Source organism: Leptinotarsa decemlineata, unplaced genomic scaffold, assembly GCF_025532065.1.
Source record: "Leptinotarsa decemlineata unplaced genomic scaffold, Ldec_3_MD MMD2_tig00001064_RagTag_RagTag, whole genome shotgun sequence".
In the NCBI taxonomy this organism is placed as follows: domain Eukaryota; kingdom Metazoa; phylum Arthropoda; class Insecta; order Coleoptera; family Chrysomelidae; genus Leptinotarsa; species Leptinotarsa decemlineata.
The window spans coordinates 8,537,112-8,549,195 of record NW_027412558.1 but is presented as its reverse complement, the minus strand read 5'-3'; the positions used below and the strand labels follow the sequence as shown (position 1 = coordinate 8,549,195).

General features: G+C 34.4%; 1 protein-coding gene across 2 annotated transcripts in view; it reads left to right on the top strand.

The window, feature by feature from the left end:
- ana3 (rotatin homolog anastral spindle 3) overlaps positions 1-12,084 on the top strand; it is a 55,900-nt gene that overhangs the window by 18,035 nt on the left and 25,781 nt on the right. For both annotated transcript variants that reach the window (XM_074175632.1, XM_074175633.1), the window contains 8 exons: positions 672-875; positions 1,573-1,846; positions 2,382-2,572; positions 7,613-7,885; positions 7,946-8,196; positions 9,670-9,829; positions 9,912-10,087; positions 11,914-12,031. In XM_074175632.1, the coding sequence (XP_074031733.1) occupies positions 672-875; positions 1,573-1,846; positions 2,382-2,572; positions 7,613-7,885; positions 7,946-8,196; positions 9,670-9,829; positions 9,912-10,087; positions 11,914-12,031 (1,647 nt within the window). The remainder of the gene's footprint in view (positions 1-671; positions 876-1,572; positions 1,847-2,381; positions 2,573-7,612; positions 7,886-7,945; positions 8,197-9,669; positions 9,830-9,911; positions 10,088-11,913; positions 12,032-12,084) is intronic.

Genomic DNA, 12,084 nt, shown 5'->3' with positions numbered 1-12,084 from the left:
TATCAAGGATAGTGCAACACTGAGTTCATTCAAATGCAATCTTCTGGGGTACATCAATGAAAAAATAACCTTCATCTTGTATAGAGTCAGAGTCAGAAATGCTTTATTGTCATAAAACATTAACAAGAAGGCCAAGAATTTAAAACAAGATATTAATATGGCTCAAGCACACTTCAAAAAGTCTGTGGTAAAAGTCTGATAAAAAGTTTTATATGTTGACAAAGCTGACTTAAGAACTAAAACAATCAGAAACATTAAAATAACGGTCAAGAATTAAAACAAGATAGTAAGGCTCAAGCATACTTCAAAAAGTCTATGGTAAAAGTCTATGATAAAAAATTTTATAAGTTGCGAAGTCATCCGAAAGAAATTCCTCAATACTATAAGAAGCAGATGATGTTCATTCATTTAATCAAATAATTATGTAATAGTTATTATTAAATTTTTGGTATCTTAGGATTTCTATTTCAAATGAAGATTATTATTATATAAATACATTAACATAGTTTTGGAATTCAGTCTTAGTCATCTCCGGATGATGCCAATGTGGTTACCATTTTTTTTTGTGAGTTTTCATTTCATCCAAAAGGTTTCAAATTTTACCCATCACATTATAAATATTTTAACTTTCAACGAAATCGATAATTTCTGCAGTGCCATTCAATTTTCAGGTCTATTTTTATATTTTGCCGAAGAAAGAATGAAACAAGATGCAACATCATTGCTAGTCATGTTGATATTTAAAGATTTCATATTGGGAAATCCATCCAGAGCAAATTTTTCCATGCCAAACCTCGTGATAGATAGAATGCATTTGCCATTCATATGTAGTTCCCATTGGATTGCTAGTGAATACTCCAAGGAAAATTTAAAAGGTAGGTTTTTAAGATAGTTGAAGGACCTCCTACTAGTTCACGATCCAGAGACATCAAACAACTTTTTCATATAAAGAGGTTTTTTGTGGGAAAATATATTTTCCTAAAAATATCTGATGATTCTTTAAAAATATTTCATTTCATTATATAATATAATTCAGCCATGTGAGATTCTACTATTATTTATTTATTTATTTAACAGTAAAGCTAATTTACAGAAACCTATTTAACAAAGTGTGAGGAACTGCAAAGTATTTTTGAATGCTCATGTCTGATGTCTACATTACAATTTACAATTTTAAAAAACATTTAGCAAAGTGTGAAATACAATATATTAATGAATCCTTCCAAAAACTCATCCAATTTTGAAGTTCATAATTTTCTTACTTAAAATTATGTACCTTATCCTAAATATCCTAAGGATATTTCTGTTGAAGAAATCAAAAGTTTATATCATACAAAAATCAGAATTTATTCAAATACTTGCCATAAGAATAGTGTTGGTAGACAGAATTTGTTCAAACAGTATCGTGACACCTGAAGATGCTATTTTATAGCACACATGTCGTGGTTTCGTAAATTTTCAAGTGGAAATCTCACGTTGAAGTGTGTTTTTTTAATACGTTAGTGTGGGGTCCTTTTAATATACATTGTTCAGGATTATATGGAAGTTCTTACTAGTGAAAACAAATTCTAGACACAATAATATCCGATCGTTGGTGTTTGAGTTCGATTCAAATTCAGTGGAATGCCGAATTCTTTGGAGGATTTGAGAACCTGGTGAAGCGAAATGATATCACTTGCGATGATCATTCGATGTGTGATTTTGCGGACATTTTGAAACTGAACGACAACGATTTGAAAGCTATCAAAGCTTCTTCCATTGATTACTGCGTTAAATATTATTCAGACGCAATACAAAATGCAACGTCACATTCTTCTGTTGTTCAGTCGATTGACCAGCTCATTCTGTAAGTAACAATATTCAAAAGTAGTCAATGTAAGTGATTGTTGAATTTTTAGGTATGTATAAGAAAATAAAGAATTCGAAATAAAATCTAGAAATATTCTTCTCTCCCAACTACCTACACAGTAGGTTCTGGTAAATGCCTGCTGGAAAACAACTACTTCCCCGGCTGATACCACGCTGGATATTGAATTATATTCGTCAGACATTTATGCAAGATACCTCACAAAGATTAATCTCGCAGATGTTTCATGTTCATCCAGCAGCAAGACCATGTTGAAATTATTCGAGTAGATCACCAACAGACTGGTTTCGAAGTATTCATCAGTGCAGGAAAGATACGATCCACAAAGTGCCTGGGACTCCTGCACTGCACTGATGAGAGGAAATACCTTGAAACGGGTCTGTAGTTGATCTACTCGAATAACTTCAGCATGGTTGGGAGAGATGAATATTTAAAGATTTTATTTAGAAATATTTATTTTCTTATACGTATGTATCTATTCTCGATACAGTCTTCAGACAAGTTTTGATTTCAGGTATGTTTTTTTGTATAAACTCGTGACGAATATTGGAAATGAAGGAGACACTTTAAGTTTGCTCAACCATCCTTGGGAGCAGACTTTTGTTAGGTTTCTCAAAAGTTTGCCAGCATGTGAGGAGGATGCAATGTTGCTGAAAAAAGTTATTCAGTTTTTGTGTGAGCTTGCTTGTTTATATAAAACAACTGGTGAGTTTAGCTATAATAGTTTAATATGAGAAGCAAGTCGAGCGAAGTAACCTCAGAGTTCATTCATTATCATGTTCCAGGAACTTGAATAAATGTTGATTCTTTTATTGTCAATATGTTTTTCGAAATTAATTATTTTGATGTCCAGATGTTTGTTCAGTTGGTAGTAAAACGAGGTGGTATAATTTTGATTTATTTTACTTAGCTATCGCTGTCAGTCCTGTGAAGGGGGCGTTAAAATACCCCTGCCGGGTGCGATAAAAGTCCTTCTAAATGACACCTCATCCACTGTAAAATAATAGTATATTATGCAACGATCATGTAATGATGGTTATTAAGACACGAGCATTAACCGGGATACGAAACGAGCCGAAGGCGAGTTTTGTATGGTATATGCGAGTGTATTAATAACCATTACATGAGAGTTGCATACGCTATTTTTTCTAAACCCGATAAATAATAAAAACTATAAATATTATATTTGTATTGAACACATTTACAGTAATTAACTCATATTTTTTTTTAAAACACAAACTTAATGGTATTATCATGGATATATGAAAACTGTAAAGATTCTAATTATATTTATATTGAATATAACAACTGTAATTAATCTGATCTTTTAAAAATATTGGAGTGATGATCGCTGTTTTCAGACATTTTGATAATATAGGTAGGTAATATGAAAACTGATTTTGACAAATAAAGCAATTAGTTACTTAGGTTAGAATCTAGGACAAACAAAGGAACAGGATTCTTGATTGAAAAATTATGGGTTTCTATTGGTTGATAATCTGTATCGTTATGAAAAATCTGTATCATAATGGATATCATTATGAAACGGATTATGGTCATATAAGTGTATTGTTAGAGTACGGGTGTAGAAAAAATTTATTATCGACTGGGCGTGGTGACAACTTCACATTTTCTCTTTGACTCATAAAATTATTTTTTTACAAATTTCATTGTTTTAAGAGGGATTATCAGAAATATCATTTAATAATCTGAAATATTTCAAATTTTTTGTTAACGTTAATGATATTGAAGAACTTGTGTATTGAGTTGATTATTTCGTACAAATTATTGCAAAATGAATATTTGTGCTTGAAGGTGATTGATAATATGATGAATTTCATTAGTTCGGACTTCCATTGTCTGATATATAAAATGATTTGAAATCCCTAAAAGAACTGAAAAAGGAAGAGTTAAAAAATAAAGAAGAAGAATAAAAATAAACAGCTGAAAAAAACAATTATATCAAGCAAAAAAAAAAAACCTGAAATGAAATAATATTTAAATGAAACAAATTGAACAATAATTAAAGAAGTTAAGAGATATTCCAAGTCACGTTACTTCACGACGTTTCGATTGTTATTATCCACAACCGTCTTCGGGTGATGACTGGACCGATTCCTCCGTGAACTATTTATAGGTCATTTGAGTACTTTCACTTATCTCTGCTTTCCTTTTTCCGCTTCACTAGTTTAGTGGGAGATGACCTTTTGGCGGGAGTTGGCCATTTTTCGCCGGATTATGGGTTTCCATATGTTGTGTATCTCTACGCTAGCTTGGCTGAATACGTTGTTGGATAACATGTATGCGGCTTCTCCTCCTGAACCAATGCTCCTCTTTGTGTATGATCTCAGCTTGGGATCATTCGATGTTATGTTGATGGGTCCAAACATGCTCTGCTATTCCTGATTTGCTGGTTTCCCCTCGCTGTGTGTGTTTCTTGTGTAGGATTTTCCGCACTCTACGCTAGCTTGGCTGAATACGTTGTTGGATAACATGTATGCGGCTTCTCCTCCTGAACCAATGCTCCTCTTTGTGTATGATCTCAGCTTGGGATCATTCGATGTTATGTTGATGGGTCCAAACATGCTCTGCTATTCCTGATTTGCTGGTTTCCCCTCGCTGTGTGTGTTTCTTGTGTAGGATTTTCCGCACTCACAGCTAGCTTGGCTGAATACGTTGTTGGATAACATGTATGCGGCTTCTCCTCCTGAACCAATGCTCCTCTTTGTGTATGATCTCAGCTTGGGATCATTCGATGTTATGTTGATGGGTCCAAACATGCTCTGCTATTCCTGATTTGCTGGTTTCCCCTCGCTGTGTGTGTTTCTTGTGTAGGATTTTCCGCACTCACAGCTAGCTTGGCTGAATACGTTGTTGGATAACATGTATGCGGCTTCTCCTCCTGAACCAATGCTCCTCTTTGTGTATGATCTCAGCTTGGGATCATTCGATGTTATGTTGATGGGTCCAAACATGCTCTGCTATTCCTGATTTGCTGGTTTCCCCTCGCTGTGTGTGTTTCTTGTGTAGGATTTTCCGCACTCACAGCTAGCTTGGCTGAATACGTTGTTGGATAACATGTATGCGGCTTCTCCTCCTGAACCAATGCTCCTCTTTGTGTATGATCTCAGCTTGGGATCATTCGATGTTATGTTGATGGGTCCAAACATGCTCTGCTATTCCTGATTTGCTGGTTTCCCCTCGCTGTGTGTGTTTCTTGTGTAGGATTTTCCGCACTCACAGCTAGCTTGGCTGAATACGTTGTTGGATAACATGTATGCGGCTTCTCCTCCTGAACCAATGCTCCTCTTTGTGTATGATCTCAGCTTGGGATCATTCGATGTTATGTTGATGGGTCCAAACATGCTCTGCTATTCCTGATTTGCTGGTTTCCCCTCGCTGTGTGTGTTTCTTGTGTAGGATTTTCCGCACTCACAGCTAGCTTGGCTGAATACGTTGTTGGATAACATGTATGCGGCTTCTCCTCCTGAACCAATGCTCCTCTTTGTGTATGATCTCAGCTTGGGATCATTCGATGTTATGTTGATGGGTCCAAACATGCTCTGCTATTCCTGATTTGCTGGTTTCCCCTCGCTGTGTGTGTTTCTTGTGTAGGATTTTCCGCACTCTACGCTAGCTTGGCTGAATACGTTGTTGGATAACATGTATGCGGCTTCTCCTCCTGAACCAATGCTCCTCTTTGTGTATGATCTCAGCTTGGGATCATTCGATGTTATGTTGATGGGTCCAAACATGCTCTGCTATTCCTGATTTGCTGGTTTCCCCTCGCTGTGTGTGTTTCTTGTGTAGGATTTTCCGCACTCACAGGGTATCCGGTAAATGCAATTCTTGGAATGGCAGTTCGCGTTTGGTGGCCTGGTTTTCATGAAGTTGCTAAGGATAGTATTTTCGGATCTGAAGCAGGTTCTGATGTACTTGGATCCAATTCTTCGTATCTTTTCCAATAATCCTCTGATGTACGGAAGTGCAAGCACTGGTTGTGACGGCTTCTCTTCCTTTCGGGGCTCCTGCTATCTTTTAGCCAAAGTCTGTTCCACCATCGCTTTGGAGTAGCCATTTTGTTGAAGATCATCTTTGATGATGTCTAGTTTCTTCTCGAGACCTTCCTTCGTATTACAAAGTTTGAAAGCATGGTCTAATAGAGTTTTGATGATTCCTCTTTTAGTCGATCGATGGTGGTTGGATTCGTGGTTCAAATATTGTCCCGTATGAGTGGGTTTTCGATATACAGATGTTTCCCACTTGGTGTCGGTCCTCTTCACCAATACGTCTAAGAATGGCAATTCGTTGTGGGCTTTCTTCTCCATTGAAAAAGTGATGGAAGGTCGTACCCTGTTGGTGTGTTTCAAGAAGGCGTCTAGTTCAGTATTCCCATGGTTCCATATTATGAAGGTTTCATCAACGTATCTCAACGAGACACGAGGTTTCTTGTGGGCTTCTTCAATGGCCAGAGTTTCAAACCACTCAATATATATTTTGGCTATGACTGGTGAAACTGGCGATCCCATTGACAGTCCCTCATCTTGCGTAAAGAATTCGTCCTTCAGTTGGAAATAACAGTATCATACACAGCATCCTAGCAACTCCATAATTACTTCTATTGGTAAATTCGTTCTATCTTTCAGGTCCCCGTCTTTGGATAGCTTCCTCTGTATGATTTGGAGTGCTTCTTCTACCAGAACGTTGGTTGCTTAATATAATTGTTTTTTCAGCTGTTCATTTTTATTCTTCTTCTTTAATTTTTAATTCTTCTTTTTTTAGTTCGTTCAGGGATTTCAAATCATTTTATACAATATCAGACAATAGGAGTCCGAACTAATGAAATTCATAAATATTTGTGTCCACCTGGAGTATGTTACAATAGTAAAAATTTGTGATGCATTGTTTGGAACATTTGGTGTAGTAACGAATATTACTAGAAGTTTATCCCAACACCACACCGTTATTTTTAATTCCTCGACACGTGTTTCAATAACCAAGTGATCATCTTTAAGAGGAAGATTAAACCCAAAAATAACTGTTTGATTTTGCGATAAAGCTCCAGTATTATTCAATAGTAAAAATAATAATTGCCTTCTTTTGTGTTTACTCGTACTTTCAGTCAAATCTGCCCCAAAGCATTTTTTCCTGGAAAATCATAGGCTATTTTACAACATACATTTTTCAACATTTGTTCATTGATGGCTCAGCATATCACAATAATTCGTTTCAAAGAACTGTGCTTCTAAAAATTTGTTGCTATCATGAACTCAAGTGAAATGACTTCAAAATTAAGCCTTCGACTTCTTCAAGAAATATTACTTCTTGAAAATATTTTTATTTTCATTTCAGTAAAAATTGGCTTGCAATATTGATTGTTTTTAAAAAAGGTTGGTTGGGTAAAAGGATCAATTTTTTTCTTTAAAAAAAAACAGGTTTTTTTTTGCCGACGTTTCGAATTTAATTAAATCTTTCTTCAGGACTCGAAAAGTAGTTTTTTCGTGTTGATGATACATGAAAAAACTACTTTTGGAGCCCTGAATTATCGTGTATTATCAACACGAAAAAACTACTTTTCGAGGCCTGAAGAAGAATTTAATTAAATTCGAAACGTCAGCAAGGAAACAATTGTTTTTTTAAGAAAAAATTGATCCTGTTACCAACCAACATTTTTTCAGAAAAATTATTGGATCAATAAACTAGTTGATTGATTGCTTTGTTCCATTTATATAAATTCTTCTTAAGCTTCAGGAAAAGATGGTTGGATATCCTCAATGTTGAAAGACGAAACACAGTCGATATTGGATTTACTGAGTATTGACAGCACTACCGATGAAATGAGTAAGGCTATTGGACAAGAACTTCTAAAATTAATTACGACTTGTGTTCGTCAGGAACAGCATTATATTGATTATCAATCGCCTCCTTTTACCGTTAATTCGAAACCTTGGACGTTCGTGATCAAAACTATTGCTGAAAATTTGAGTTTCAGTGATTCACAACATTTCTATAATTTGGGTGAGTTGAAAGTAATTACGTTTATTTTTACTATATGAGAAATTCTGTGTCAACTTTCAGCTTATCTGGATTCTTTACTTTCTTGTCTGGTTCATCTAACAGCCTCTCTTGGTTGGAGTGATTGTAAACCCAACTCCAACGTCAAGGAGCCGTTACCTCAAATGATTGCGGGTCTGTGCGGATTGATTGGAGCGTTCCATTCTGGTAAAGGTCCAACGGCAGCTATATCTGTTATGGGTTTAAGTATTACAAGACATGCTCTTCTGGTCCTTAACCACCTCATTGCCGAATTGCAGTATGCAAAAGTCAAGGTACATTTTGAACAACTATTGCACTAAAAAAATAATAGGTTTTCCCAAAAGTTTTGTCTGTTTTAATGTCGTGTGTTCTTGTAGGTCCATATCTCAATATTTATTCTAATTTGTTGTGGTATGTACCGATCAACAGAGAATTTTGTTCTCTATACATTAACGCTGTTAGTTTTTTTCAAATTTTAGTTTTTGCCTCTTCTCAGCTTACTACCTATGTCGTTAAGCGATTATCAGCCAATTTGTCTCTACGAATTCAAATTGAACCAAAACGCTGTTGATTATCGTTTTTGAAAATTTTTATTAGACTTTCAAAGTCTATTCCATCATTGAATTTTTTTTCTGTTCTGATTCAACTTTTTTTGCTTTGTTCATACTTAGTTATGTTTTTTTCCTACTGTTAACATGTATGTTATATATTCCAACGATATAACATGTATGTCTTTTGGGAAAATAAATAGTTTTTATTATTATTATAATTTATTATTGTTTCAAAAAAAGGACAATTTTGATGTAGAATGCAATTATTAAATAAAAGATAGTAGCATTGAAAAATTATATGTTATGTATAACAATTTATAATTATGTTGAGATTGGCTTCTGGGTTTTACCGTGGTCTCTCTTTGGTTATAATCTTTGGTTATGATCTTATTAAAGAAGACCATGGCAAACCCGGAAGCCAGCTGTGAAAGCCTACATTCCTATAATTTAATATCATAATATACAGTATGTCTCGGTAAGTTGGAACCATATGGAAAACTTTTATATTATCAATTTTGGAGACTCAAGTTAGAAATAAAGGTGAAATTCATCACCTATATCAATTGAAAATTCTTTCATAATCTTAAAGATCCTTACAAATTAAAATACAACTCAATCTGATATATTTGGCGGATAGACGCCAAATAGCCGATATTAAGTTCCTATATAAAATGATGAATAATTGTTTGGACAGCACTTCTATATTGAATCAACTTTTGATTAATGTACTTCTGTATAATACCAGAGGATTATATTCATTCCAAACAAATCAAAGTAAAACTAATTAGTATTTGAATTGTCCCCTAAACAGGTGTTGTAAATCCTACAGCTCTAGATACAAATCAATAGAAATTGACATCTTTTCTAATTCCCTCGCAACCTTCACCACATCTCTCAAACGTTCATACAATCACCATTTTCATATTTAACTATTGTAATTTGCACTGCACTGTTCATAACACGATATTGCATATTATTTATAACAATCCAATCATTTACTTTTATTTTCACCTCATCATTTGTTATAACTCTTTTTGGGTTTTGTATTCCACTGAAAATACATAAATAAATAAATACCTGTATCTTGAGGTTGCATTTGAGGTTTTAGTTGTTGCATCCTAAAGTCAATAATAAAAAAATGGTTATAACTTGCTAAGACATTCTGTGTGTGTATATTATATATTGATAACACTGGGTATATTTTTTTTTCGCAAGGGATGGGAAACTTATTTTTTCGAAAACATTAGCAATGGAAACTCCCTTCATAATTTAATCGGATTGTGGCCCAGTAGAGACGTTATTATCAGAGCTGCAGCGTTACAGTTATTCAGTGGACTAGCTGTCTCTCCAAGAGCAGCTGTAGAAATAGTGACTGGTGAGTCGTAGTGATGTTATTTTGTGAATACCTGATTATTGAAAAAATATTTCTTGAAATCATCATTTATTCAAATTCTCAGGTGTTAAGATCGACGATACCACAATTTGGGATTTGGCATTCACTGTTCTTATTGATCACGATGAAGCCAGCATAGTCAGAGAGAATGCTGCCCAGTTTCTAGCAAACTTGGCTGGTCATTCGGCTCCAATGGATAGCGAGAAATCTGTCGGAACAAGTATGCATACTCTGAAGAAGGTATGGTTTTTTAAAATGTTGATGGTCAAGTTTGATGCTTGACTGAAACTATTAGGTTATGCTGAAACAGCTACTCCTCTCCTGTAGTATTGAACAAAGTGGTATTATCATTCATGTTTGTCACAAAAAATGTTCATCTATCGATTTAAAACAGCCCGTTTACGTTCATAATAGAACTATCAAATATTCGTCATCATAGGTGAACATTTATCGTGGTCCTTACATAGCAAAATTTAACATAAATGAATATCTACGATAATTGAAATACCTTTTAAAATCATACATTTTTTGTCACTGATAAATTCAAAATGTGTTTTCAAGAAACACTTTTTTGTGAGATTCTCACTGGAAAGTTTTACAAAAACACAACACGTATTTCGCTTCAGGTGTGTTGAGTAAAGACACGCCTGAAGAAGTTATTGTGTAGTGAAACACGTGTTGCGTTTTTGTAAAACTGTTCAGTGAACATCTCACAGGGTATATCACCGAATGTTATACTCAGATTGTTATCAGATTAGATTATAAGGAACCAACTATAAATTTATACAAACGACAAAAACATATTTAGATACATCAGTGTCTAAATTTATTATACAGGGTGGATAATATAATTATTTTGAAAAATGTAGGTGCCAATTTTTTTATCTAACTGTTGAAAACTTTTTAAGAACCAACGCCAAAAGATCTCAATTTTTTAAGATACATTTTACAAAACCTAATCTATAAATGAATCGCAAAAAAAAGTGACACCTGAGAAAACATTTTTCAATATTTTGTTAATCATGATGGAAACCATTTTTATTATGTCCACACAAGAAACAGAACTTACATTGTATGTATTCTGTATGTTTATGTGCATATTTATTTGTATTGACATATACTGCCAAATTTTTTATATTCATTAGGTTGTTTCAAAAGTTTTGTTCGTTTTAATTTCATGGTATATACTGATCGAAAGAGATTTTTTGTACCTACTCTATACATTGATGCTGATAATTGTTTTTCAAATTTCTATTTCATTTAGTTTTCTATGTCGTCGAGTTTGTGTCAGTTTTTCTCTACGAATTCAAATTTAACCAAAACGCTGCCGAAACAGCCCGAAAAATTAACGAGGTATTTGGCAATTATAGTGTTAATGAACGCACTGTTCAACGTTGGTTTGCAAAATTTTATTCCATATATTTTGGCCTCGAAGACGAGGCCCGAAGTGTCGACCTATAGTAATCCAGGACGAGAATTTGAGAACCTTGGTGGAGACTGACCCATCACAAACTTGCGTGGGATGACGGAAGAACTGGCCGTCAGCTAACATGCTGTTTTTGATGGTTTTAAAAAGTTGGTGCCACATGATTTGAACGATCGACAGAAATTGTCACATTTCTACGTCTGTTCTTCTTTGCTTTTGCGCAACCGAAACGACGTTTTTTTGGATCGGATTGTCAAGTACGATGAAAAGTGGATCCCCGACGACAACAGGAGACGTCCAGGATAGTGGTTGGACATTGATGAGCCATCCAGGCACTTCCCAAAAGAATAGTTTTTAGCGCTATTCATAACCTATCAACTATTTCCAAACAAGCTGTTCTGAATTCGTTGATTTTTTTTTGTCTAACGTTATTTGTATACCTAGCTGTGTTTACTCGTATGTGATTTCTTTCCTGATGAATTATATTTTCAATTGTATTTTTAGATGAACATTTTTACACTTTAGCCGTTCGACAGAATACCTATATGTCTACATATTAGTAATTTGATTTGTTCATCTTCAGATGTAATATTAGTCTTTTGTCTTCATGAACATGATTTTTTTTAAACACTAATTTCAGAGCTACACAATGAGCCTGTTGAATCTTATAGAAGAATACGATTTTTACAACAATTCAGAAATCCTTCTCTGTAATCTGTTCACATTGAACATCTCAGAAAAAGTTAAGTGCTTACAAAGTAAGTAAATGTTCACTATCAGTATCACATAAACTTGTCATGAAGCTAATTTT